We start from the raw sequence: 27,491 nt of genomic DNA, 5'->3' as shown, positions 1-27,491 counted from the left end.
AACGCCATCAATAAAAAAAAAAGAAAGAATCATTGGTTTCTTAGTCAGCGCTGCATAAAATGTGTTAAATCTTTTTTTGTCCTGCCAACTATAAGTCAAACAAACAACTACGTATACTTCCAACAGCTAACACCCACAGTCAAGAATTAAAACTGAGAGTTACAAGAGCGGAAAGTTTCATGACATTTTATAAGCCTACCACTACCAAACACTGTGATTTTAACTGATAAAAGTGGGAATGAGTACTTCATCCTAACGCAGCCCACACAAATTCACAGTGTACATCGATACAAATGAGATTGTCGGGCTGTGCCTATTATTCAGATGCTATTTTTATGCTTGCTGGTGAAGATTTCCAGCAATCCGCTCACGGTAAAGTGCTGTATTGTAAGCAGCTGGACTCGTTTCAGTGTCTTGCAGAAGTTTCACCTCTCACCCAAGAGGCTTCTTCAGTTCTAACTAACTGTGGGGGAGTTGCAGGCTTTCAAACCCTGTGTGGGAGTGTCCTTACAGAGTCGCTGGGCCACTTGTGAGTCCTTTACCCAACTGATTTCCATGCAGGTCATTAGGGCGAGGTGGGTCCAGGTGTGAATGGGTTTTAAGCTATCTGGGGAGGAAACTCTGGGCAGCATTATAAGCGGGCGATACTTATTGTCGTAGGCCACGTTTGGGTGAACTATGAAAGGCCTTTTCTCAAGCCAGCGTTTAGTTTGTCAATTCCGAGCTACTGTAGTAAGGTTGAGGCGCAACATGGCAGCTTCTGTTGAGGAGGATCTGGTCTCTCCGTAGAAATAAAGGACTAATCTAAACCAAAAAAAAAACAACACAATGATTGTTTGCTTTAGATTACATGAATAATCACATAATTATGAAGATGTAAATAAGCTTATAGCTAACTCTGGTACAGCTAAGATGCTGTGCACTGTCCCTGTCAAACAAACAAACACATACACAAATACATTTCTGACTCTGACCCTCCCTAAATCCAACACACTGGACTTTTTAACGGTTGAAAACTAATCAAGTAATTGCAGACGTAGGGACATCCTGAAAAATAACGTCACCCTTCCTGTGTCAGTCAGCCAAATCATGAGCCTTTACAGTTCATTTAGCCTCTTCCACTCTGTTCCACCTGCTGACGTCTGTGCATTTATTCACCACTATCAGAGCAGTTAAAGCACATGATAACAAATGTTCTGGACAGGACATTGGTGTATCTAGAGCCGGTGTGCAATGTGGTTCTGCTGTGAGCTATAGTTTGCACTGTGACTCACCACACGAGTAACCAGCTGAGATTGAGTCAGGTCTCCACAAACGGGCCCCCTCCACTCCTGTAAAGGAACCAAAGAAAAACCACACACATCCAGCAGGCAGCACACCCACATGACACACATGAATGCAAACAAACAAAGAGGCCAGAGACACGAGCATGCACAAACAACACACACACACACACACACACACACACACACACACACACACACACACAATGGCTTACATCTGACACCCATCATAACCGACCCTCCCACCTACCCCGTCTCATACACACTCTGTCACACACACACACACACGGGAAAGCCTCTGATGGTGTCACTAGCAGGCAGTGGGTGGGTGTGGTCTTCACTGGGTTGTTAAACATACCACAGCTTAAATGCTGAACAGCCACTGCCATTCACCGATGACACCCTCCCTCTTTCTCTCTTCCTCACTCACTATACTTCTCTCAGTCCGGCTCCAGCATTCACTTGGTGAAGTCCTGTTTTTACAACAACAGAAAGGTAAAGACTTTTAAAGTTGTTTTTCTCGTTGTAGTCAATTTTCACAATATCTGCCTCTGTCACAGAATTATATGTTTATTTTTTTCAGTAACTATTTTCAATGTCTCCCCCCCACCCCTTTTTTTTATTACTGCTTTCTCTGTGGACCCAGACCTCATCTGAAGCTTTTTCTGGAGATTCATCCTTCATTCAACTGCGCAGTTTTGTGGTTGATAAGTGAAGATGTCGCTCCCGCTGACACTGCTGATATGTGCAATTGTCCAGATGTGTATGGCCGATGGGCCTGTGGAGGAAGTCGTCACAACAAGTGAGTACTGTTCAGAAAATAGGAGCAAAGACAAGGGGAGTTGTAGAATGACAGAAGAATGAGACAAACGTTGTAAGACAGCAGATAAACATATTTCTGGGAGGACAGACTTTGTAGCTTGACAAGTCACAGACTCACAACCAAAGCTTCAAACACTTTAATATGTGGCTCATTAAATGGGCTGATACAAAAGAATGCAGATTAAAAGGGTCCCAAAGGCTCCTCAACCAATAGTTACAACTACATTTACTACTGTCCTGAAGTTATTACCCTGCTGGTTACAGCACAATCCATAGCAATATTCTTCTGATCTGGATGAGGCTTTTGGGGAGGTCTGAGTTATAAAAAAAAAAAGGAAAGTACACAATTAACTTACAACATGTTCTACTTACAGAACACTTTGATAAAGTATTGTGAAGGTAGAAACCATCAACTCATGATGAAGCTATTTTATTTTGCGTCTGTTGCAGGGACAGCCAATCAGATATTCTGCTGCTGGGACTCAAATATTTAACATATTGTTCCATGTGATGTGTGTCATGCTTATGTGTCATGACAGGTTGTACAGGTTGATATAAATGACGGTTGTGTAACAGTGACTGCTGCATATGCGTCTGTGTCAGGATCATGACTAACAGTATTGAAAACCAGACAAATAAAGCAAATTTGTCTCTATCCAATTCAGCTTCCTGCCCCCTACGTCATTTTTTACACAATGAGTTTGCATCACAACATAAAAATAATATTTAAGCAGAGGTTAAGTAAAAGACAAAATTATTAACACAGCAATACCAAATCTCCATTTGTAGGAACTGCACAAAAAAATATAATGCTATGACACTGGTAACTGAACTGTTGTTTGAACAGATTACCCTGCCTAATAAGTCATGTGACGTTCAGTAATAGTGATTCAACCTTAAATGCCTGGACATATAAACTGTGTGCCTCTATGATGCAATGGCAGAACAATATGTGCATTTGTGTGCACAATCTGTAGAGAGTGACTCTCTGCTGCTGTCTGGTTGGGTAGAGTGAGTCAGAAAGTCTGGCTAGGCAAGCAGTCAGGGAAAGTCCTGATTGGTCGGATGCTATTTCATTTGGCAGTGTTGAGTTTGGTTTGGGAGTGTTTGGAAAAGTCAGTACCCACTCGCCCAATTATTCCAACGCCAGTGGCTTGTGTTTGTAAAATGTTTTTTACTGAGCAGAGAATCACATTCAGATTCGCAAATGGCAATCAGTACAGTAGCAAGGTATGTTTAATTAATAATATGCATGTACATATTGTGTATTAAGTGCCACAGAATACAAATATAATACCCTTTGGAGACATTTCACATTATACTGTTGTATTTGATTGATCTTACATAATGTTAAGTCCTATACAGAAGAAAAGGATTGTTGCACTGACCACAAGAGCTGAAAGATTCCAGTTTGTTGTCCTGATGTGTTGGGTGTGATATGTAACAGCTCTGATTATGCCCACACACTTCAGTGTGTTTTTGGACTACAAGGCAAAATGAGCCTCTGCACTTAGCAGGGTGTGGATGGAAAAAGCAGCCTAACAGGATTTTCAACCAAAGAATCAGTGTGGATGATGTCAGCAATTATCTCGAAAATGAGCATGCTGACATCAGCATGCTTACATTTTCACAATGGCAATGCTATTACAATTGTACTTAGCAGGCATAGTATTTGTCCCGCTGCCCATTTTAGCTCAGCATGTTTGCATGTGGCTAATTAGCACAAAATTATATCAAACCTCATGGTGCCTCCGGATAAAAAGTGCAGGATCATGAAAGAGATAACAATTCACCATGACATAAAGATAACGGAGATAAAAAAAAAAAGTGCAGGAACAGGAACAGGAAAGTGCAACCTTAACTTTTCAACACTTTCTACTTGCACAACTCTGAGAAAGTGACACATATTTACATTGATAATGTTACTTCTTCCTGGTGTAATATGCAAACCATTTCCTGCTTATTTTACTTCTGTTGTTGGGACAGCCAACCAGAAGCGCTCTAACCAAGTGTCATTGGGATTCAGATATTTAGCAATTCAATATGAGTGGGACATCAAATTAGTACCAAATTTAATGGTAATGCATTCAACAGTTGTTGAGAAATTTAACTGAAAACCACAAAAGTCAGGCTCCTGGTAGAGCATGAAAAGCAAGGGGATCTGTAAAGTTAGTAGAATATATTGTCCGGGAACCACGAGTGTCTGTACAAAATGTTACGCTAATCCATCTAATAGATTAGAAAGTGTTAATGTTGCTGGTTGTGCTCACTGCAATCAGGCAATCACCAAAGACAATGGGATGCAACCTATGGGTACCACGAATATCTGTTCAAAAGTCAAGCTTTTCAATAGCTGTAAAGACATTTCAGTTACAGAAGAACTGACTGTCTGCACACATTTCTGTGACAAGTTGTTGCAGTTCAGTCCCAACCAAGGTAAAGGACTGACTGACCAACATTGCCCTCTCTAGAGCTACACTTTTATTTTTGTGTGGCTAAAAAGCTGTTACTGTACAAAACAAACAAACCAAAACCAAAACCATCCTGATTTGCTGGGCCACCCAAGGAACAGGAGCAGCCACTATTATCTCTAAATTGTCTTTCTCTTTGAAAGACACTTGAGAAACCTGTTTATATCCTTGGCGTGATGACTGGGGCTTGGTTTGGCAGAGTACTGAAAATAGTTTGGCAGTGTAAAACACATGTGAAAGTGGCTGAATCCAGGATTTGGTGATCTTACAGTTTCCAAGGCCTTGATTGATTTTCTTGACTGAAATGGCAAATTCTCAGAGTGAAGTAGTTCAAAATATCCAAAGGGAAAGTATGACACACACAATACTAACATTAAACAGCTGACTGATTGTGTAAATGAGCACAGGTTTGTTTTGTATTGTGTAACTGTATGATTGTGTGCATTTCGGTGTAATATACCAACCCAATTGCCAGACTTAATGTTGGCAATTCTAACAAACATGTATATGTCCAACTATACATCTCTTTATGTTACAACTGTACATATCCTTAGGATCTATTTTCTATTTTATTTAATTAAAACAATGTGCTTATGGTCTGGTAAGTTTTAAGCAGAAAAAAAAACTAGTTAGGGTGAGGAAAAGATCATTTACCTGGTTCACCTTAACTGGTTTTGTTGCCACAAACACGGCAGGAAAATGCCCTGACGTCTTGTCAAAAATATCCAGCTTTTTCATGGCTACAAATGTTGAAACACCAAATCGAACAGTAGTCTCTGGCCCACCAACAACTCCTGACATAAAAATCATCATACATAAATCTAATGTGAACGTGATATGACAAATGTACAAATGTCAATATGGTATGTGTGACAAATGACAATGTTTTAATCTGCCATCTGGGTTGTTTTTTCTTATATCTTTGTTTAATTTCCTCATAGAAAAAGTGCATCTTCTGGGTGACTGGTCTGAGAGGAGTCCAGACTCAAATGACGTTAAGGAGGCAACCCAATTTGCAGTGAGCATGTTCAATACAAGGTCCAAGGCCAAGAAGATGTTCAAACTGATCTCCATCACCGCTGCTCAGAGTCAGGTTAGATTCATGTTTCAATTAGCAACTCATATGCACCACACCATGTCACCACCATGTAGTCAGATGATAGTGCCACAACATCTGATTGGTCTGTCCTCTATCCACTCATCCCATTAGGTGACCAATATGATCAACTTCAAGATCGATGCGGTCCTGGGAAAAACCAAGTGCACCAAGGGGGAAAACCACGACTTGGAAAGCTGCAGTCTTGAGAGAAAGGTAAATGGGTTTTGTGCATTTATGTCTGGGAAGTAATGTTCAATAATGATTTTTCAAAATTTGGATTCAAGGTTTTCTGTCTCATATTCTTTCATAACACAACATGACTTTTTACAGAAGTTAAGAGATTTTTTCAATTCCCATGTAATAGTTGCTATTTTTCTTCTCCACAGGAGGTGAAGTGCCATTTTTTTGTGGTTTTTGACCCCCGCACCGACAAATATGTGTTAAAGGAGCACAAATGCAAGAGAGACAAAAAACAGGTGTAACTTTTAATTTTTTAACGGATTTGGTCAGCAACCTTTGACCACCTTCTTACATTTTGATACGATGTCAATATTTTATCAGGTGAAATGTTTCACAGCTGGTTTTAATTGGTGGATGTATGTTAGGATAAACAAAACTATGACAACTCATGGTCTCAATAAAACTAGTTTGGAAAAGGTGACTCAATGATGTGTTAATTATTTGTGTTCTGTGACTGTGGCTGTAGTTGTGTTGTCTATTGTGATGTCTTATCCCTCATTCATGTCTTTAATGTTTTATTGTACTGTGTGTGCAAAGAGAACACTTGATACCATTGCTTAACATTTGAAAACAACAAATCTTTACATTAACTTAGAGATTTAATAAAGTCATCAATCAAGATCATGGGTGTTTTAGGCGAGAGGTTTATATCAATATTTATTCCATTGGGATTTTGATACTAATGAATCTATAATAGAATTGCACTCGTTGCAGAGCAGATTTGTCTTGATTTTCTTTCAAATGTCTGAAATGAAAGAAAGAAATGAATCACCACAAGTTAATACGACCATGCTGCAATGTGACCTCAGAGCTTAAATCTGCTCTAATAACTCAAGCATTTAAGTTTGCATGGACAGGAAACAACATTCGGCAGTAATACTCTACAGTTTGAATGTTGTTTCCTGTGTGCGACTGCTCTCTCCAGCTGTTTCTCCAAGAGTGTCTTCCATTCAGTCAAGCAGAAAAGCCCTAAAAACTCGTTGTTATACATTTAGTATACCATATACTCACTGCATTTGTATAATATATTGATTCTGAGGATATCAATATCAGACATTTCATCCCTCTGTCCAATTGGCAAAGAGTCATCTGGAATAGGAGTAATGGTGTCTGCTCCGAACACTGACGCAAAGTTAGTCCTTGAAACAAAAACAAAAAAAGTGAAGTGAATTAAAACTTAGACACTAATCAAAATGTTAAAATAAAATGTTCCATAATAGTGCTGGAATAATTCATTGTCATCATGGAAAATATTTCTCAAAGAAACAATCTCCTGGTAATTTAGGTACAGCTTTCTTGAAGGAAAATGAGCTGCAAACCACATTAAAGGTTTGGAATTAAATATTAAAGTTGCTATTTGAAAGAAAAGATAATTTTTGAGTCTTATTCCCAACTCGTCAAAAAGTTACACTTTGGGATGGTGACCAACCCATCCTACAATCATGTCAGCCTTTTACGAGTTGGAAATGAGACTCTAAAATTAACTTATACTAAAAACAGCAAATTTAAAGCTCTGCTATTGTCTATATAGTTAATGACAAAAAAATACAATGTTGTGAAAGGTGTTGCTCGTTTTGATGAGTCCATTGTCACATTAATCTCTGGAACTCTCTAGTCCCTAGTTTTAGCCTCTTTCAGCTCATTGTTTTGAATTTTACAGGCCCATTTCTATTGTTTTGGTTCAGAAAGCCATTTCCAGTCCAAAAAACAAGAAGAAAACACTGCACATAACTTTTCTGATGGCATACAGCAGACAGAGTCAGCAACTAGCTGGTGAACAGAAAGCCTGCAGTGGATGACAATTTGTGTAAGCTGGCTTGATCCACCCTTTCGCTATCTGCGTGTAACCCTTTTAAAATCCAGGCTGCTACTGGAACACCAACAACCAAGCTGGCAACATCTGTGCTGTAAATCGCAAGTTACCCTCACGCTAAAGTGGTCGCTACGGGTACGAATGTAAACAACCTAGCAGCTGTTACCTTTTCTTTTGCAGGGATTTAGCCATTTTAATGCCAGGGCTCACCTCCCTCCTGTTCATGAACTAGTTCCTCTGGGCACTTTTGTGATTGGTTTGAAGGACTACAAATCAGTTAGAAACCTACCAAATGGTTGCAGATACTAGGGCTGGATTTGGCTACGCAAGACTAACTTTCATCACAACATAAAAAAAGATAAATCAACCGAATAAAATATCTTGATAACAATAATACTATTAATGACCAAAATAGATCTCACCTTCCGTAGTGCATAACAGAAGAATAGTCATATGGAGTGTACAAGTTGTTGGTGTCCACTTTGTGGAAGTTGTAGGCATGTGCTGCAGAGAAAAAAAATCAATCAATACATACAATGTATAAATTCCAAGATTTGAGTGTACATGAATGAGGCTCAAAGTTATCATACAGTAGAAATGTCTGGTAGTACCACACCTAGCCTACTCCTAAGTCGTTTTGGAAAGTAAAAACTCCAGCAATGCTCGGAAGAACAACTTCAAAACAACATAATTAAGTTGTCTGTTCTTTATACTACAAGTGTTGATGGTGTATGTTGACTTACCACTTGCACAATTAAGGTCTAGACTACATATTTAGTGGACAACTGTTCAGCTGCATTGGGGCTTAGGAGCTCACCTGCTGGGATATTTTCCCAGTGAATCTTGACATACTTGTCCCTGTCACTCCTCGTATGCTCGTGGTGGAAGCCGAGCGCGTGGAGGAGCTCATGCTGAACGATCCCACGCTCAAGGCATCCGTACACCGACAGAGAAACCAGCTGTTGACCTCCGTCTCTGCCAATAGTAGACCAGCACCTGCAGGGAGACTGGTTTAAATCCTTGCCAGGTAGCTAGTTTGTACTGTGGATCGCACTGGCTGTGACCTTCAATCTCTCCGGACTCACCCAAGTTCGCTCACAATGCTGAGGTAGTCAGACTGGCCATGATAAGGAACAAAGCGAATGCAGGTTTTCTTGTGGAAAGTTTCCATAGCGTCCTTGATTGAGGCCTTCTCTGTGTCATCTGCAGTGAAAACAAGATTAAAGTGAGTTTATCGACATCAGAACACGTGATACATTCATGATCAAGGACTTCTCTTACAGAACAACTTGTCCTGAAAAATACCAATGTTATATTTATTTTCTATTATTGTTTTGTACAAAGACAAGTGTCTAAAAACACGTTATGTAAATTACGTTAATCCCCATGAATGAATTCTTAAACCCTTACAGAAGTAATCACTGAGGCTGTAGGGCACTTCAACCAGTCCATTGTAGGATTTGCTCCACATGCATTGGCCGCTCCAGCATTTCATGCCATTCCTCTTCTTCGAAAGGGCGATGTCACCTTCCACCAGAGTATGGCTGTTTCCTGGATTAAAACAACACGTGGGCTGATTGGCCAGAAGACGCACTGATTCATACTTGTAATACACAAATTAGCACGGACATTAGCACGACGAGGACACAGTTTCCACATTTGACTCCACGAATAAATCAAGCGTACCTTTATTTGCCTCCAGAATTTTTGAAGTTACGTCTAAACGGTAGGACCTCTGGGTCGTCACTCCTAAAATTAGAAGACTTAGTCACCTCACGTAATAACCCATTGTGTGAAAAGAGATGTGTTGAAAGCGTGAGAAGAAAAATCTGTTACCTTCCTCCTGTGGTAGTCCCTGCACAGACACAAAGGGAACATAATCCGTGAAAATTAACGAACCGGTAAATTTAAGATAGACATTTATAAATTAATTTCCTGGTCTAGATTATTTTTATGCTTAATATGTTGTATTACATTATATTTTTGTTTCTTCATACAACTCTATAAAGCAGACACATTAGTATTTTAAATGCATTAAAAAAACTATTTTGTAGCTTGTATGCCATCTAATGTCTTCTGTCTGTTTCCTATTGTTTGTATGAGTCCTTATTGCTCTAGAAAACACCTTACTATGAGCAGATTCTTGGAAAAATGTTGTACTGTCAGTCCCAACAATCACTTACGCTGGATTATGGACCCATAAAGCTGTAAATGGGCATTTAGGAGGTTTTTCTTAAAATAGATGAGAATGAGTTGAAAATGGAAAATTGTTTTTCACTGAGCTAACAACTCAATCTGCAATCTATCACGATGTTATCGCTCATTATTGACATTCTTTTAACATGTACAAATTAAGAGAGACGTATTTGCTGCAGCGTGTGTCTTACCGTGGAATCTTCTTGAGCTGAAAGGCCCAGCAGCACGGCCAGGACAGCAGAGAAAAGACTCAGCTTCATCTTCCTTGTGTTGCAGGCCGACTGGTTGTAGAAGCTTGGAATGATTTCTTTGCTGACCACACAGCTTTCAGTCTAGCTTTTATGCAGACAAGAAAAGGGAGGAAATGTAAACAGACTTACTGTAAAGGTGACACATGGTGACTAAACCAACATTTTAAAGAAAAGATAAGCTCCAACAGGAAACTCCTTAAATTCCAAGTGGCAGTCGGATGAGGCTTTGCAAATGTGACGCAAAAGAGCTCCATATGTGAAATGTGTATTCACGTGTTTACACACATACATGTGTAGTTTTCTCAATCAGAAAGCACCTATAAAGCATCAGATCTCCTGACGGCTGCACTTCTCTGCTGAAGTCATTTGACTGACATGTTGACACAGCTACAGATGCCCCTAATCCATTACGAGCGCACAAACCAAAATATAAACAGTACATAATTCACCCGTCTACATCCTCTCGTCCACACCCAGAGGTTTCACATGTCTTGATTAATTGAAAATGTAGCTTTTCCCTGTTTGGTCTCCTGCCTGATGGAAACTAAGAAAAAGTTGGAAGTTAAATGAATTCAGCGTAAAGTAAAAGAAAAAGAAAAAAAGAAGAAAAGTAAAATAATTAGGTTACAATTTCATTACAATCATTTACTTTAATATAATAATTGTACAAAACACATCTAAACTCATTGACGTCCAAGCATACAAACCACTCTAATCTACGACAACGACGTCACAAATGACCCATTTACATTTCCTATATCATTATTAAATTATTTAATCATTCGATATTCCAAGTATATCTTATTTTTTAAGTTTTTCTTTATTATTAAAGAAAAATACACAGATTTCTTTTTTATTGCTACATTGAAATAACAAGCACAAGTGTTTTATAAAAACAAAACAAATACAATGATGGTTATCTTATTAACAACTAAAATTGAAATCATTATTACAGCAGTGATTTTGAACTAACAGTAATATGCTTAATATGGGAAATAAGTTTTTTACACATAAGATTTTTAATTTGTTTACCTAGCTAGTTGGTAATGGTAAACTAATGAGACCAAGTTGAGAGTGCTTCCTCAGACCTCAGTTACACTCGACAAAGAGAAATCTAATGTCATGTTTAGTGTTTCTGAAAACTGACAATATATATATATATATATATATATATATTGCGACCACAGTAAAATGCCATGCCACACACTTTTTTCCATTCCTCATAGACGTTCTGGTTTGGGCTCCATGAAAACTCTATCCTTCAATAAACCAACCAGCTTCCAATTATTCTCATTCGGTCATTCATCATGTCAGGGGAAAATTACGCTCAGTTCTTGGTAATACGAGGCTGTCTGGTGGGCTGGCAGGCATTTGTAAATCCCTTGCCACTAAACAGCCCAGACAGCAGCACTCACTCTACACTACACCATTATTTAGCTATTAGAATGACAGTGTTTTCCACTTGTAGGCATTCATTCTCCTCTTAACACACACTCAAACACACACACGTAAATATATACAATATACCCCATAAATAGCTTTTAGCATCCAAGTTTCCCCTTTAAGTCACTTCAGGTTAGGAAGATGACCTTATCTCACTGAGATAAGGCTTTTAAGGCTTTGTTTTAAGACTTTCTATTCAAATTGGTTTCCACATAGTGGCCTCTTAAACGACATATATCACAGGTCACAAAACAACACGATAATTGCAGCAAACCATTGACCTGGACCTTCATCATACATGTTTGGTCAGGTCAAGACAAGAAAACTACTTGGTTAGGTTTAGAGAAACAATGTGGTTTGGCTTAATATAACTAGGTTACTAAAGTATGCACCATCAGTCACAAACGTATGTACGTCACATACGTAACTTCAGTGAGGTAACTTATATGACGCGAAGTAAAGTCAATTTATTAAGTACCTGTGCTGCTCAATTAAACCATTCACACTGAATGAATCAATCTGTGCATATAAATGCAGAGATACACATTTGGTTATGATAGTGATGATGATGATTCTTATATAGGAGTCATCTGATGTGTTTACCACGATGTGGCATTTGAAAGATCAAATAAATTACTCATCATAAAGAAAATAAATGTTTACGTTTGAGTGCATATGGATTCATTTATTGTCCAGCATGCCCTAGAAACATAAAACACAGACATAAAAGTCATGCTGGTCCCACATCTTATATTTATTATTGAACACATGACAATGATTTACAGTTATTTACAGCAGCATCTTACAGTTTTACCTTATCCTTATTTTACAGTTTCCAAAAACAAAGAACAAAATCATATAGTGAACATAAAACGATATAAGCGACTCTCTCAGTAAGACTTGAAAAGGTACCATGTTCTTGTTTGTCCTTAATGGTATCAGTTTGACACATAGTGTTTCCCGTCTTTGTGTTTCACGCCCAAACCTTTGCGGCTGTAACCTTGTTTTTAAACCTACAGACGTTAAAAGTCAAAAATAAATGTACAGAGTTCTCCGCAGCTACTCTCTCGGCCCTAAGGTGCAGATGAATGACCGGTCCTGTGTCGGTGATTCAGATCGGCGGTCCTCACACGCTGGTCTCAATGTGAGGTGACAGCTTACAGTTCAGCATGTGGGACAGGACTCTGTGCTGGTTGTGGTACCTGACGGACACCCCAAAACACACACAAGGCACAAAAAGACACACACAAATACAGTCACCACGAGTAAGCACCAAGTTCATCAAAGCTCACTGGGAATATCGGCGCCATCGCCTGCTGAGCAAGTGTTACTACAACATGCGTGAACGTCACATGAGCACATCTGTTAGCAGTTGTTGCGGTTTGCTGCAGCCAGTGAGTATAAAAACTTTATTGTTTTCATGTTGTGAATTTAAAAGTTCGACAAAAGTGTTTTAACACAAAGATTATATACTGACTTGACAATGATCCTCTGTATCTCTCTGTTCTCCTCCTCTCTGAGTTTCAGCAGGACATGCTCCAGGATAGGAAGCTCCAAGTTCAGATACTGGGCTACCTGAGAGGGGAGGAGAGGGGAGGAGCGGAAAGTCTTGGCAGTTAAGAAACTTAACCAACATAACAAACAAGCGTCTATCGTCTAGGCCCTTACACTGAATTGTGACAAAGTAGGAATAAAAAATAAAAAACATCTGGAGCCAGAGGGACATCTGTAATGGCATGACAAAAGAAAAAACATGTCCTGTTTTTTTTTCTATACTGCTGCAATAAGAAACAGACAACAGAAGATGTAACTCTCCAGATGATTTACACAGCTTTTAATACATTTGCTGACTCAAAACTATTATTAAATGCTGAGACCAAAATATGTTTTATTGTTTCTCTGCTGCACTTAAATGTGAGTTTTCATCACCAGATGTTGTATACAAGTGAAACAGCACTTTATATTCAGTTGCTATATAAGATCATCCGGGGGGAGTCTCATAGGGACATGTTTTAGACACAGCCTGCATCTTTCACCTCTGCCATAAAAAGTAGTTGAGCCACAGGCAGCACACACACACACACACACACACACACACACACACACACACACACACACACACACACACAAAAACACTTTATAATAACATTTTATTTGCCCTGTAACTACACTGCGATGACATTGGAGAGGGGGAAAACTATGCAACATTTTTTTAACAGCCCAGTATTTAAGAACATTAATAGAACCAATAAAACTATAAAGGTTTTGTAGTTGTAGCTGTGAGGACACACCCGTCTTTTCTGGGGCAGTAAGTTTCCCAGCAAGAACACAAATGTAAAAACATCTCTGTTTTAAAGACTTTTAACATTTTAACGTCCCGCAAATATATGATATATGGCAATTTATGTGATAATATTGATGATTTCACTGCACCGTGACTGTTACTCCATTGTTCCTGCCTTGTTATCCGGTTATATTGCCATTGTAATACACTGTAATTAGTATGCAGGTACTCATTAATTAAAATAACACCCACAGTATAATGTATTTCAACATTAAACTTAAACACAAAAGTGTTAATCCCTTATTTCCTTAGCTTCTTCTTACCTTGAACTAACAAACCAATAAGCATTTTATATATTGCCTAGATGCACTAAATAATTGCACAGTAACTTGCAGGTCTCTCTACAGTTAAGTGAATATTCTCACAAAAATAAGAAATGGGCTCAAAGGAATTCTTTAAACTTGTGGTAACAACTCCAACATCGGTGGCACAAGAAAAGGATCTTTGGATTTGATTTTGACCACCTGAGGAATCATCAATGTTTTAGATTCGGAATTCTTCTCTAGTTAAACACCAAGTTAATATTTTGGAAGGTTTAGATATACCGACACACCCCTGTGTTTCGGTCAGGATTCATTCATTCAGGATGGTCAAACTCACATCATCGCTGACTTCCTCCTCGTCCATGTCCATCAGAAAGATCCTCATGATGTCATCAGAGGGTCCCATCAGTATGCGATCCCATAGGGGCTGGTCTCTGTTACTGAGCTTCCTCTTTTCTAGAGAACAAACACACAAACGTCAGTGTAGTAGTGTCATTTGCTGTGTAACTCTGGTACAGCAGACCGAGCTCACCTCCGCTCTGGTGAACACAGTACAGTGAAAACTCCTGGGGATCGTTCTCTATCTGTAGGATCGAAGATTGAAGAGATTCAGTATCGGATTAACAGGGGAAACCATCCTCTTCTTTATAAAAGCATGTTGGCATAGGGTTGCTTTATAGATAAGCCCAGAAGTAATTGAGTTGGCACTCGCGTCATCTCTCTTGGAGTTAGAAGAATGCGTGCAAAAGCTCACCTTGAACTTGTTTAGCAGCTGCTCAATGACCTGGTCCGTGGTCATCCTGCTGGAGATGCGCACTTTAGTTGGCGTGCCGAAGGATGGGGTGAAGATGGAGGTCTGTGGAGGCCAATGAGAGATTGGTGAGCGACAGTCCGGGTGAAAGTGTTGGATAAAGAGAGGGGAGGGTCGAGCGGAAATCTACCTTATAATTGTAGAAGTGTCCGTTGATGGAGAAGCGATGCTGTCTTTCTTTCTCCCTCTGTGCTGCTGACTTGCCCCTCCCCCTCCTCCTCTTGACCAATGAGGCGTCGCTCATGCAGCGAAACAGGTTGGACTCCGCCTCCAGCTCGGCGCTCTTCTGCCTCGTGGGACGCAGCGTGGTGGTCTCATAAACAACCGGGCCTTTCGGAGTTGTGCAGAAACACATGCATAAAACATCTGATAATCAACATTCGGTGGGAATAACAATCATATTCTTTCCCGGATTATTTTTCGTCACGATGACGGCTGCGGAGAGACGGGAAAGGCAGGGGAGGGAGAGGACACGACACACAGCAAAGGACCTCTAGTGGCTGTGGTAAACATCACAGCAGCAAAAGGAGGAAGTCAGGTGAGGGGGTATGATGAAACACACAGGGAGGAGGTTGGGGTGGAAAACACAACCTGGTAAAGGACTGGTGACGACTATATCCTGCGGCGTCTCAGCCATCTCATCTATTTGGTGAAGGTCAGCATACTCTCCCCATCGCGTCATACCCCTGCAGAGAAGGAATGCAGGAATGAACATCCCTTTAGTTTTAACCTCAGCAGGAAACAGTTGATACATATAACTGTTTACTTGTTTTAATTGCTTACTGCACGAAGGACTGCAAATTGTGACTTGCATCAAGGACTTGATGTCACTCACTCTTGATGTATAGAGAGCTTTATTGACTTGATAAGGGTTGTCAGTCTGGGCTGTCCATGCCAGTATGATCCCTGATCTGAATCGCTTTCTCTCCCGTTTTTTTTTTCTGAGTTACTTACTTTCTTATTCATTTTTAATCTATGACAAAACGTGAAATAAAGAAATCAGGAGAAAAGATATAAACAAAATTATCCTGAATATCTTTTTTTTTTTTTTATCCTGGGTTTTTGATTACCCTGGCAAAACAGTTTTTTTCACCAGTTCTGAGGTCATAAACACAGGCAAGAAAGACATTTGGATCAATCTTAGAGGATGGATCACTAAAAAAAAAAAAATTCCTCACTCGCCCAGGGCTTCTGTACAAAGCTCATATTTGGACTGACTGTGAGAGGGACTTTGTTTAACAATGGCTGACAAAGTGGTCGAACACAAGTCAGTCAAAAGTGTTTTTGTTCGCATTAATCTACTAAAGGCAAATATGTGGGGATTACCTTGTCAAGGTTGAAAAACGAAAAGCTCATAATCTGACTGATTTTCTTTTTAAAACTAAATAAAGAACCGGCCCTGCTCATAGTAGTATTTCCACGGCCATATTTGATTCTGTGTTTTTCTCTCTCAGTTTAGATGAACACGCAGAGATGACATAACATCATGCTGACATGATTTCATTGGAAAAAATGTCACAAGGTGATTCATTTGTTCCACTAGTGATTATGAACACTCAACACAGTTGTTTCTTATATCTGGCAAAAACATGTTCAAGGCTTTATAGAAGCTTGCCTTTTTTGAATGAAACAAAAGAGATTAATAACATTATACAAAAAATGAAAAGAACCTCTTGTCTGCGAGTGGGCTGACTGGACTGACGGGGTCCGGTGAGATCACAGGGGCAAAGGGATGCATCTGTTTATCGTCCTGTATCTTCAGCCGGATGGGTCTCCTCACTCCCCAGGAGATGTTCAGGAAGCCCTCCACCACCACCTCTCCATCCTCAGCCTGTTATAGAGACAGAGCCACATACACCTGTACAGTGTGTAAATACAGTCATGCACTTAGTTAAGGGAGATACAGCAGGGATGGACATCGTTTTGTCAATGCACTGGTCAGTTTTAGGCACAATCCGCACAAAATGCAAATCTTTATATAATGTTGCTTTGAATTAGTAGATATCGAATAATAAAAGTAATAGCCTTGATGAACTGTAAGTGAACAACTGGGGATGTTTCGGGGGGGAAAAAAAACTTTGACTCTATTCACCTATTGAATAGGTGAATAGAGTAAAAGTTTTTTTTTCTATTCTTGTTTAAATTTCTTGTTTAAATTTGACAATACATATCTTTAAGGGCTGTTTACTCAAAAAGTGTTTTTTCTCACACTTTGAGCCAGAAACCTGCAGTTCAGTTGCACCTACATTCGCCAGACCTTCCAGATTTATTCGTATATAATGAGGGCTTTTCAATCCAATCGTCAGAACACATGTTATCCAAGCGAGTTTCTGCAAAAACCAGAAACAAGTTCAACTTATGTCCCAACTTTACGCATGTATCGGTTGATTTTTTTCAATCAACTGTTTGGCAGCCTTGTAATAACGTAATAATGACACCACCTGATGTGAGAATCAGCTAGCAAGCATTTCATGTGAACGTGATATGCCACGTTAGGTACAGATCTCAACCTCAGACGTGTCTATGGTTTGCAGAAACGTAAACTGCCAACATCTTGTTTGTTAAGTTATGGATTAAATAAATAAATAAATATTCCTGAGTTTGTATTATTACCTCTTAATATCGTACATTTTAAAATCCTGAGTTTGAATTTCTTCTCCAAAACTACATAGTGCCAGAAACCAACTTTCATGGTGATGTGTATTTAATCTTTACACTGTTGACCTGGAGTGTCTCCCCTTTAACACCCAAAATATCTTGAAGACGTGACAAAGTGAAGTTAAGATGTGACAAATGTGTGACTGTGAGAAACTGTGTATGGATGTCAAACCAAAACAGAAAGTGTTGAAAGTGCAACGTCGACATACCTGAGAGAAGCTGAGGTGCAGCTGGGTCTGGTCCCTCAGGAAGCAGTTGTAGGTCCTCAGCAGCGAGAGAAACTCTGCTCTGGAAATAAACACAACAGCAGGGGGATGACTAAGTGTTGCAGACCACGACGCGGCGCTGCAGTTATGTAACAGTCGTGTTTTTGTTTCTTTCATCCTTCCCAACGGGGCTGCGTGCTTTCTCTCATCAGGATGACAGTCGTGTTAATTCATGTCTCCATCAGCTGTCCACCCACCTGGAGAGCGTCCTCCCGTCCCCTGCCTGGATCACTTGGGGATGAGCTGCCTCGTTCATCTCTGGCTTCTTCAGCTACTGCAGAGAGAAAGAGAGAGAGAGAGAGAGAGAGACAGAGAGAGACAGAGCAGTCATGTCAACAGCTCGGGTCACCACATTCCTAAAACCAAACCTCGAGCTCGAACTGGAGTGAAACTCTGGAGGCTGACGACTTGTTGAACGCCTCCTCAGTGAGCGTGCTCCTGGATTCAGACACCTGACAAGCACTGTGTCAACATGGAGCGAGCAACTGCACAGAAGAATGAGCTCACTTGTGCAGCCAGCACAGAGTCACTCCTTCCGAGAACAAACGATATAATGAGAGTCTTACCTTCTCTAACATGACAAATCAGAGCTCTCCTCTTGATTCTGTGTCTTTGTCTCTCTGTCTTTTCTTCTGTCTGTGCTTTAAATATCTCTTTCCGCTCTCTGCCTCTCTCCCTCTGAAGTTTGTGTGTTATATTTATCCCTCTCTCTTTCTCTCTCTCTCTCTCTCTCTCTCTCTGTCCCTCTTTCACTTTCTTTTTTTGTGCTTGTCTCCAAGAGATTTAATAACAGTACTCCACCCAGTAACCAGTGATGACAGTGTAGACCAAGCCATTTGTTTATTCTTTGGCCGGAGACTCTGAAGCCTGCGATTGTTGGAGTATACACGTGGCCTCTCTCTCTCTCTCTCTCTCTCTCTCTCTCTCTCTCTGTCTCTCTCTTTTCAACATTTTTCTTTTTTCCTATTCAATCTTTTGATGACGCAGCAGCGGCCTGTAATTGTCCCTTTTATATCACTCTTTTTCCTTCTCTCTCTCTGTCTCAGCCTGTTTTCGCTGTGAGGAACTATCTCAGGTATTCAGCAGCTGTCATCCCAGCAGCCCCGCCACTCCCCGTCCGAACCGACGGTTCAACAACAAATTTTTAAAGGTGCAGTGCTTTCTGTGCAAATGTTTCTAGGAAAATGGAGGGAATCCCACAATGTCAGACAAAAAAAGTAATGTGAATGACAGATCTCTTCCAAAAGCACACGTGTGAAATACTGTAGACCCGACACAACATGGGCCTCTATGTGAATTTCTCTCGTAAGCGTTGTCCCACCTGATGCGATGTGTGAAATGCGCGATGTCTTACATTTCACGTATTGAATATGTGAAATTTAACACGGAAAACACATCGCCTCAGTTTATTACATCACATCTGGGCTGCAACGATTAGTCAATTAAAGTAACTGATTAGTAGAACGACAGAAAATTGGCTTCCAAATGTTTTGATATTTAATTTAATGGTTTCAGTCATTTTTCATGCAAAGTATTCGCTGGTTTCAGCTTCTGATTCCACCATAGCAAGCTGTGTGTAATTTGATACAGTTTCTCTAGTGATGTCACTCAGTGGCTACGTTGCATTATGGGTAATGTAGGCAATTGGTTTTGAAAAGGAGGAAGAACGAATGGTATAAAAAAAGGTGACAGCTGGTTGCGCTGTATCGATTGAGATCATTTGTTTTAAAACTGTCTACAATGAGTCCAACAGTGTTGAAAAACCTGGTGCCTACATTACCCACAATACAACTTGGCCACTGAGTGACATCACTGGAGGTAACTTATGAGATTACATGCAGCTTCCTTTGGAGCCACAAAAGGCTTCTTGCGACTTTTCTTTTCAAATATGCAGTAGTTCACTCCAAGATACATACCTTACTGTGTAAAATTGATGGAGTTTCCCTTTAAATTGAAGAAACTGCTGCTATTGTGTGTTATTTATGGTAGTAAATGAAGGATCTTTGGCTTTTAGACTGTTAGCTGGACAAAAGAGGTTGTTTAAAGATTTGGGCTCTGGGAAATTGGAACATTGGAACATTCACTTTCGAGCATTACTGCACCTTAGGAGTTAGAGATAAGTTATAAGTCTCCTTCATGGCTGAAGGAGATAAACTTGTGTAATATTACACAGTGTTTTATGTTTAAGTCATGTCAAGTTTATTCATAGCCCCTAGCCTCATATCATAAATCACAAATTTGTCTGAAAGGGCTTCATATGTGAAACATACGACAGCCTCTATGTTTAGTCTCAATCATAACTCAGCCTTTATAGAATACATTGTACAATGGTTAGGTGATGAGCTAGCTTCAGCTCAGATCCAGCAGCTCCCAGGTGTGCTCGTTTGTGTCTGAACAGGCATCCTGTGCTCTCGTTAAAAGTTTGAGAAAGGGTGTAGAAGAGCCTCATTGCAAAAATAAATACAGGAAGAACATGATACAAAAGAAAGGAACAATAGAAAGGATAATTATGCTGTTTTTGGTACACTGTGTGTAGTTCTTTTCTCTATCTCTGGCTTGAACTCGTGTGAGAACTTCACTGTGTCTTTCAAGACTCAACACGCAGATTTTCAAGGTTCCCCCAGGAGCAAATGTGTCTAAACTGTGAGTGCATGTGTGTGTGATTTATGAATCACATGCATGTCAACAGTGAAAGCAGAGCCACCAGGAAAGGAGAACTACTGAAATAAGGGCAGCACTGCAAAGTCAATAATGTGTCAGAGTTAATAAATCCAACGCAGGCACGGTTCTATTAGCAGCAGCAGCAGTCTTTTAAAGAAGACAGCTGCTCCGAGCCTGGAAGCTGAAGAATCTTACAAAACAAGTCTGTCAGTTTTTAAAGAGTTTTCAAAAAAATAGGTCATTCATGGAAAACAAAACACCTGGTTTAGAAGTTTTACCATGATGAGAATCAGGCATTTGGATAGACTACAATTTTAGAGACTTAGCTGTTCTTACAGTGGCAGGCTGAAGATGTTTGAGGGGCAGGGGCGAAAATTTAAAAGGGCACCACGTGCACACTGGCAAAAAGTCGTGACACAGTTAAAGTGACGAGAGGCCAAGTTTTCAAATGCAGAGCAATACAATTCAAAAGGTGCTCAAACTTATAGTATAAATCTGTTGTTTATACAATATTTGGTGGATGTTCAATAAAGGCCATTGTAAGCCTGTAAAATAGGTGTAACACAGAGCTGCTACATGAGAATTTAGCTGTGTAATACTGTGTATGTCATCATCAAGATATCCTCTGGCAAAACCCGAAACACCAAACTGACACCGAGGACACAATAGAGGGTGAAATGTGTGCGGACAGTAAAATAAAAGCTTTATTAATTGTCAAACTGTGAGCTGGAAAAAAAACATAGCCAGCGGGAAAACAGCCAAGGTACACCGTGACACACCCAGTTTCTCCTTTCCTGTGTGTCACTCCCCCCCTCGCTGCCTTCTCTGTCTCCCTCAATCTACTCCCATCTCCCTTTGTGCTGTATTAACGCTTTCTCTTTTCCATTCGGGTGCACAGATTTCACCTAAATATGTACAGTTTATATGGTGCCCCCAATTGAAATTACATTTCAATACATCTGTTGCATCTTTTTAAATCAAATTCAAATTAAAGCACAGTAGACCCATGAATAGAGCTGTAATTCATAATCAAAGTTAGGAAAAAGTCATAAATACTATTGAAGCCCACACAAACAGTTGTTACTAACTTTTACATTTGAAGCCTGACTAAGTTTTTCTCATAACACAACAGACATTCAACTATCACGCTTGTATACATAAAATATCTTCAGGTTTTTAATGATTATTAGAAAATAGATACATTCAGCTGAATTCTGTATGAATTAATGTTGTTACCAGCTAATAGTAAAACTAGTTGGTTTATTTTCTTCACAGTAACGCTCACTTTTAACAAAAATAATGAAACATTAACACTCCTACCTGGCCAGTCTTTCAATCTCCAGACAAATAAAGCTGATTCACTCCATGTTTGAGGTCTTGTACCTTGTGTGTGTGCATACGTGTGTGAGTGTGTGTGCGTGTTTTTTCATAGGTCCAGAGTACAGTGCATGCGGCGGTGTGGTAGGAGGTGAGCATATGTAGCACACTGCAGCAGCTGGTTAATTATTACAGGACAGGTTGAGACAGCGTCGGGAGGGAGGGGCTGACTGACACCAGATATGAGTCTCCTGCTTTGTGTGTGTGTGTGTGTGTGTGTGTGTGTAGGTGTGTGTGTGTGTGCGTGTGAGTGTGTGTGTGTGTGTGGCTAGAGAGAGGGAGAGAGAGAGAGAGAAAGAGAGAGCTAACCAATAAACTGACAGTCCCCTGTTAGCCACCTTTCAAGTTTTGGGAGGAAACAAACAATTTCTATTGGGTCATAAAAACCGTAACATACAGAGAGAATCTGGCAAAAACTTTATCGTTTCACCACTTCCCGCTTGATCAGCAACTGAAAAGACAATGGATAGGGAAAATATGGAGGGCCAATGGGCAGAATTTCAAAATAAAATAATGTACTGTAAGCCCATTACATTTTGTTTGACAACTAACGTTAGCATTAAACCACTTTCCAGCTTACATTACTGTTTGACAGTATAACAGGATATGATAGAAAATAATACTGAATTAGCATCAGACATATCATGGACACTTTTATGGAAGCCTGGAAGTGAAACATGCAAGATGTAATCAAAAGGTAATGTTAGGTAGGAGGTAGTTCAATGCTAACATTAGCTAATGGGTTACCGAACATGTGGTTCACCATGAAATCTGGCCTGATGTCCTCCCAGATTTTTACTAATAGTTTGCCAGACTACATACTTTTATATGACTTGCAACCTGCAGGAAGGACGTCAGAGGAAAATGGCCACCATGTGAGTATGGTCTGTTGTATGATGTCCTGCACAAAGTGTCATTTTGACCAATGTGCTCAGATTTTGAAAAATGATGAATATTTGGCGATCCTACATATTTAAAGAGAAGCAGAGAAAACAGTGATTTCTATGATGACTTTTAGTATTTATTTATTTATTTAATGCTGGAAACATCTGGTAACCCAAAGGCAGACCAATTTTGGCCTGCAGGCCTCATATTGGGCAGCCATGGCCACAGACCAAGTAAATTTCAATTGATGAGTGAAGACACGACAGACACCATCGTTTTTATAAACATAACCCGCTTCACTCTCTTCTCTTTCTCGCTCCGCAGGGACATTTGGCTAGTGTGGGTTGCAGAGCAGCTTCAGTGGAACAAATGGGGCTTCAATTTCCTGATGAGGGAGACTTGGAGTCATTAACATTCTGCAATTGTTCTTGTTTCATCACAGTGTCCCAATATGTTTTCCACCACAGAGTACACTTAGTCTCCGAACAGCTCCACCCTGAGGCTGGAGCTTTGAACATTTTGTCATTAACCAGAGTTTGTCTTGGTCTTATTGTGATTACTGGGGTCACATGTGACTTTCAAGTGAAACCATGCCTTATCCTCTCTCAATACAAAACAGCAGTTTGGTTCAACTTTAAGAGTTAAAGTGTAATTTAATGCTTCACGATAAAAGAACATACAAAATGCAACATGCAAAAACTTTGGGCAGAAGAATAGTGGAGCTGTTTTAGCTGTACAGTCAGTATTTTTTCTTTTTTTTTCTTTTTTCCTTTTACAGAATCTCAAATATATGAAACATGTTGACACAGGATTCAGTTTACTGCTGTGATCCAAGTTTCAGGAGCAGTTCATCTTTGTGTCAGCAGAGGGAGGCAGTGCATCGGGACAAATGTTGTCCAGGATTATACAGCTGAGTCAGTGGTCCCGGGCCAGTGGTGGTTTGATGCTGTAATGTTTTTCTTTTGGTCTTGGATTTGTTTGAGCTACTTCAGTGGTGTGTTTCGTCATTGGAAGAAAACCACACTATATTACGATAACACTATGATCTGCCATGTATTACAAATTACCCTGCATGACAGCATCACCTAGTGGTGTGCAGTATGGTCACTAAAAGAACAATTACAGCTATGTATTGTTGCTGGTCCACTTTATGTGAAGCTTACACAGCATGTGTGCCATTTAAGATGGAGGGAAATGACAGTCTAGAAAATATATAGAATTAGCCGATGAATAGAAATGGACAGTAAAATAGAAACAGTGAGCAAGGAAATAAATCTTGTCTTGTCACTTAAGACAAAAAGACAACATCACCAATGGCACACTCACCATTACATTAAGTGATGGTATGGTTCAGAATAGAGGGTTGAAGCCCAAACAGCTATTACAACATCATTTGTTAAACTTTTGTAAAGGCAAAACATAAACATTTTATTTCTTTAAAGGTGAAATACGCCCAAATTGTCCATCTTGGATTCATACCACCAACAAATAGGCGCAGCATGTCACATAAAAATAACTGTTAACTGCTGCTACCTGTGTTCTTTTTATACACCCACGACTGTAGCTACTGTTAGCATGTTAACTCCGTTAGCCCGGGTAGTGTTACTGTTTACACCGGTAGCACAGGAGCTTTGGACCCCTGAGAGGCAGAGGTTTACAGGGCTGGGGTTAGCTTGTTGGCATGCTAACTTCAGTGGATATCAGTTCAACACAACACAGAGACGTCTTTGACCTAAAGTCAACACTGTTGTTTTTCCACATTCTGTGGATATTATTTTGGTAACTATAATTCTTACATATTGCACCTTTAGGAGAAACTAAACCATTTGCCTTGACAACAATGTGTTCAACTAAGTGTGCCTGCTGAGGGAAATACAATAGTTGGCTCCATCCAAGGCAGAATGGATGAGGGGTAAATGAACTGAAATGCCATTCCTTTCCTAAAATAAAACAGGACATACAGCCTGGCAGGCGACAGGTGGACACAAAGGCGGCCTCCTGGACTCTGTGTGCGTCAACATGTGACAGTAAATACATGTTAAGGGACCAGTCCTTATATGCCCGTGTGTCCATGGGTTGGTACAGTAAAATTCAGTGTACAGAGGTATTGTTAATGTTGTTTATCTGCGTATAAGGCTGCATGTAGATGGTTAAGATGCAAACCAAACTGATACACTATATTGTGACCTAATGTCCTGACACTGCTCTTTCTGAAAATAGAAAGTCTTCTAATCTAGTAACTTCTCTTGTCGCCTTTTTTATGGGTGATGTGACTCTTCTCTGCAGCTTTAACGTTCGTTTCCGCCACTTGTGTCCCGTGTAGGGTTACGTTTTGAACTGCAATTCTGTTACAACATGTACAACATTTAATACAAACAGGATTTGGGGCTATTTTACAAAAGAAATGTTAATTAAATGTTCATTTGCATTCTATTAAATACACAGTGATGTTTGCTGCTTTTGATTTCTGTTTCTGTCGTAGCTTCACTGACACAAATGTGACGTATTTCAACCAACACAGCGCCTCAGAGCAGGACCCTGAGCGCGGCTTGTTCTGTGGTTCGATGAACAAACAGTGGACTGACGCTGTTGTTGATTACCGGCATTGAGCACTGCAGCCGGTGGAGCTTTGAGGTCTGGCTCCAGAACCTGAGTGACTGTACATGAGGACAGCTAGCAGCTGCCACTGTCCATCAAAACACACACACTCTCTCTCTCTCTCTCTCTCTCTCTCTCTCACACACACACAGACACACACACACAGAGGGACTGAGCACAGAGCTCATGGCTGTCCCTGGCTATGACACACGCAGACGCACACAGTGAAGAAACGCAGTGAGTGAACCAACACAAACGTCTCCTTACCTGCCATGGGAATCTAATCCAAGCTTGTACCGTACCCGTCACAAAGCCTCATCAAGATGGACCGGTCTACAGCCAGGGTGAACATTGCGGTAACCGTCTCAGTGTTTCTGCTGATTCTGGTCACCTCAAGTGTTGGGATGCAGAGAGGTACGTGTAGTTTCTGTGTACTTGCTGTGTTCGGAGTGTGTTTTGTTTTTTATCACAGTTGTCAAAAGTCTCTCAAACACATTCAGATATTGAATATATAAAAACAGTGTGAATTCTCTAAAGCTTACTTAATCCATAGAGGTGTTAAATGCGTCTTGTGTTTCATGAGATATGATAATATACTACATGATTACAATAACCGTGATACAAAAAACAGATGAAGGAAAAAGGGCAACTCTAAACAACAAGGCCCTAAATTGACACCATACATTATATATAATGTGTGATAAAAAATTATGAGTTCCGAAGTCCAGCGGCTTGAACAATATATGCAAAAAGGGAATATCATGGAGCGCATCCTTTGCCATTTCACCCTCTGTAAAAACTTTTCCTAAAGAGAATGCAGTTGGAGTTTCCAGACATATGCGGCGCTGAGATCACCTGTTTTCCACCACATCCTGCCGGGAAAACGAGAAGGTGTTTATAGGCCTACACAGTGTAAATGTGACTAAATCTATATCCTTCCTATAGTTCTGACATATCCTCTCTGCAGGGTGTTGTAAATGTGGTCAGGAGCCGACTCCAGAATAAAATAAATGGACCTTATCGTCCGTCTGAAGCAGGATAATTGTCTGTAGTCTCAGCCAGGAAATGATAAACACAAACAAGTCCACAAGATTAACACACATGGCATTAAATGGGCATTGTGTAGTTTTGGAGAATAAATTCAGACTTAAAATATTAATGAGGTAATAATACGAACTCAGAAATATATATATATATATATATATTATATTTTTTTTGTTTTGTTTTTTGTTTTGTTCTTTTTTAAGCTGTTCTCAGAGGACAATAAGGTCCCCAGAACACTGTTTGAAGCTAGAGAGGTGGCAAGGTCCGCCACATATTAACATGGGATAACAGCATGAAACTGTGTGTTCCTTTAAGGTCATTTTGTTTAAGCATAAAAATCAGTTAATGAAGATCTTTCTCTTCTCATTAAAATTTTCTTCCCCAAAAAACTACACAGTGCACCTTTAAAAAGCTGCATCTGCTTTATCGTTTTCAATTTCTGATCAGCCAAACTTACCTCTGACACAGCTGTGCTGTGAGCCTACAGGGTTGGAAAGTGAGCATGGTTGTATGTTGTGATTAACTCCTCTTGCGTTTTGCACCTGCCATATGAAAGTGTTGGAAATGATAAGAAAAACAAATTCAGAAATAATCAAAAATGGACATCTGGAGGGCTCACTGCAGCCAGTTCAGCTGCAGCCTCGGGATGTCAGGACATGTGAGATGGGTACCGTATCAAATGCTGGCACTATTTTACAGTCACATGCACAGGCTTGCAGAGCAGGCCATTGACATACAATACATGTTTTATAAGCACAGATATACAGTGACTGTTGCGGAGCGGCTCGGTGAGACAGGTGGTGATGCTGTCACATTCTGCCAGGGGAGATATCGTAGGTGGGGTTGACATGGGGTAGGGCTCGGCTTGGCAGACGACCTGTGCTGCGTGTAATACGACAGTGATTAGAAGGCTGGAAGAAATGCGGATGGCATCTTACTTGTTGGTCCAGATCACTGAAGGCATCC

The 27,491-nt window shown here is 40.1% G+C and overlaps 4 protein-coding genes across 7 annotated transcripts in view; 2 read left to right on the top strand and 2 right to left on the bottom strand.

The window, feature by feature from the left end:
- Nucleotides 1-1,624: 1,624 nt before the first annotated feature.
- Nucleotides 1,625-6,336, top strand: LOC115593200 (cystatin-C). Its single transcript, XM_030436645.1, has 5 exons — nucleotides 1,625-1,778; nucleotides 1,930-2,085; nucleotides 5,518-5,669; nucleotides 5,787-5,888; nucleotides 6,062-6,336. Exons 2-5 carry the CDS (start codon nucleotides 2,001-2,003, stop codon nucleotides 6,155-6,157), a joined length of 435 nt encoding a protein of 144 aa, XP_030292505.1. The 5' UTR covers nucleotides 1,625-1,778; nucleotides 1,930-2,000; the 3' UTR covers nucleotides 6,158-6,336.
- On the bottom strand, nucleotides 6,147-10,224 carry LOC115593199 (high choriolytic enzyme 1-like). The gene is made up of 9 exons (XM_030436644.1): nucleotides 10,116-10,224; nucleotides 9,565-9,583; nucleotides 9,415-9,477; nucleotides 9,139-9,279; nucleotides 8,814-8,931; nucleotides 8,546-8,724; nucleotides 8,151-8,232; nucleotides 6,927-7,054; nucleotides 6,147-6,660 (listed from the first exon to the last, which is right to left on the bottom strand). Exons 1-9 carry the CDS (start codon nucleotides 10,182-10,184, stop codon nucleotides 6,653-6,655), a joined length of 807 nt encoding a protein of 268 aa, XP_030292504.1. The 5' UTR covers nucleotides 10,185-10,224; the 3' UTR covers nucleotides 6,147-6,652.
- Nucleotides 10,225-12,348: 2,124 nt separating this feature from the next.
- On the bottom strand, nucleotides 12,349-22,084 carry rassf6 (Ras association domain family member 6). 4 transcript variants are annotated; one of them, XM_030436642.1, is made up of 11 exons: nucleotides 21,942-22,084; nucleotides 18,158-18,234; nucleotides 17,904-17,982; nucleotides 16,707-16,867; nucleotides 15,628-15,722; nucleotides 15,167-15,366; nucleotides 14,980-15,081; nucleotides 14,758-14,809; nucleotides 14,563-14,681; nucleotides 13,096-13,193; nucleotides 12,349-12,820 (listed from the first exon to the last, which is right to left on the bottom strand). In XM_030436642.1, the coding sequence occupies exons 2-11, from the start codon at nucleotides 18,214-18,216 to the stop codon at nucleotides 12,745-12,747; spliced, it is 1,041 nt and encodes a 346-aa protein (XP_030292502.1). In that variant the 5' UTR covers nucleotides 18,217-18,234; nucleotides 21,942-22,084; the 3' UTR covers nucleotides 12,349-12,744. The 4 variants fall into 4 exon arrangements, with proteins under 4 accessions (XP_030292502.1, XP_030292503.1, XP_030292500.1 ...); XM_030436643.1 differs by having other exon boundaries at nucleotides 18,158-18,231; nucleotides 21,942-22,074; XM_030436640.1 differs by lacking the exon at nucleotides 21,942-22,084 and adding an exon at nucleotides 18,527-18,813 and having other exon boundaries at nucleotides 18,158-18,231.
- A 3,578-nt stretch (nucleotides 22,085-25,662) lies between these two features.
- Nucleotides 25,663-27,491, top strand: part of musk (muscle, skeletal, receptor tyrosine kinase) — a 31,744-nt gene continuing 29,915 nt past the window's right edge. The window contains exon 1 of the mRNA XM_030434733.1: nucleotides 25,663-25,895. Coding sequence (XP_030290593.1) covers nucleotides 25,805-25,895 — 91 coding nt within the window. The 5' untranslated portion in view covers nucleotides 25,663-25,804. The remainder of the gene's footprint in view (nucleotides 25,896-27,491) is intronic.

This window comes from Sparus aurata, chromosome 12 (assembly GCF_900880675.1).
Source record: "Sparus aurata chromosome 12, fSpaAur1.1, whole genome shotgun sequence".
Lineage (NCBI taxonomy): Eukaryota > Metazoa > Chordata > Actinopteri > Spariformes > Sparidae > Sparus > Sparus aurata.
This window is presented reverse-complemented; position numbering and strand designations above follow the sequence as displayed.

Excerpts from the sequence above, each read along its gene's own strand:
- LOC115593200 (XM_030436645.1), top strand. The coding sequence starts at position 2,001 with ATGTCGCTCCCGCTGACACTGCTGATATGTGCAATTGTCCAGATGTGT. Across the intron at positions 2,086-5,517 it reads GGAGGAAGTCGTCACAACAA|AAAAAGTGCATCTTCTGGGT; the intron begins GTGAGTACTGTT and ends ATTTCCTCATAG. Across the intron at positions 5,670-5,786 it reads TCACCGCTGCTCAGAGTCAG|GTGACCAATATGATCAACTT; the intron begins GTTAGATTCATG and ends TCATCCCATTAG.
- rassf6 (XM_030436640.1), bottom strand. Across the intron at positions 15,082-15,166 it reads GACACTTCTACAATTATAAG|ACCTCCATCTTCACCCCATC; the intron begins GTAGATTTCCGC and ends TGGCCTCCACAG. Across the intron at positions 13,194-14,562 it reads AGGAGGAAGTCAGCGATGAT|GTAGCCCAGTATCTGAACTT; the intron begins GTGAGTTTGACC and ends CTCCCCTCTCAG.
- LOC115593199 (XM_030436644.1), bottom strand. The coding sequence starts at position 10,184 with ATGAAGCTGAGTCTTTTCTCTGCTGTCCTGGCCGTGCTGCTGGGCCTT. Across the intron at positions 8,932-9,138 it reads CAGCCTCAGTGATTACTTCT|ATGACACAGAGAAGGCCTCA; the intron begins GTAAGGGTTTAA and ends TTTTCACTGCAG. Across the intron at positions 8,233-8,545 it reads CTGGGAAAATATCCCAGCAG|CACATGCCTACAACTTCCAC; the intron begins GTGAGCTCCTAA and ends TTTTCTCTGCAG.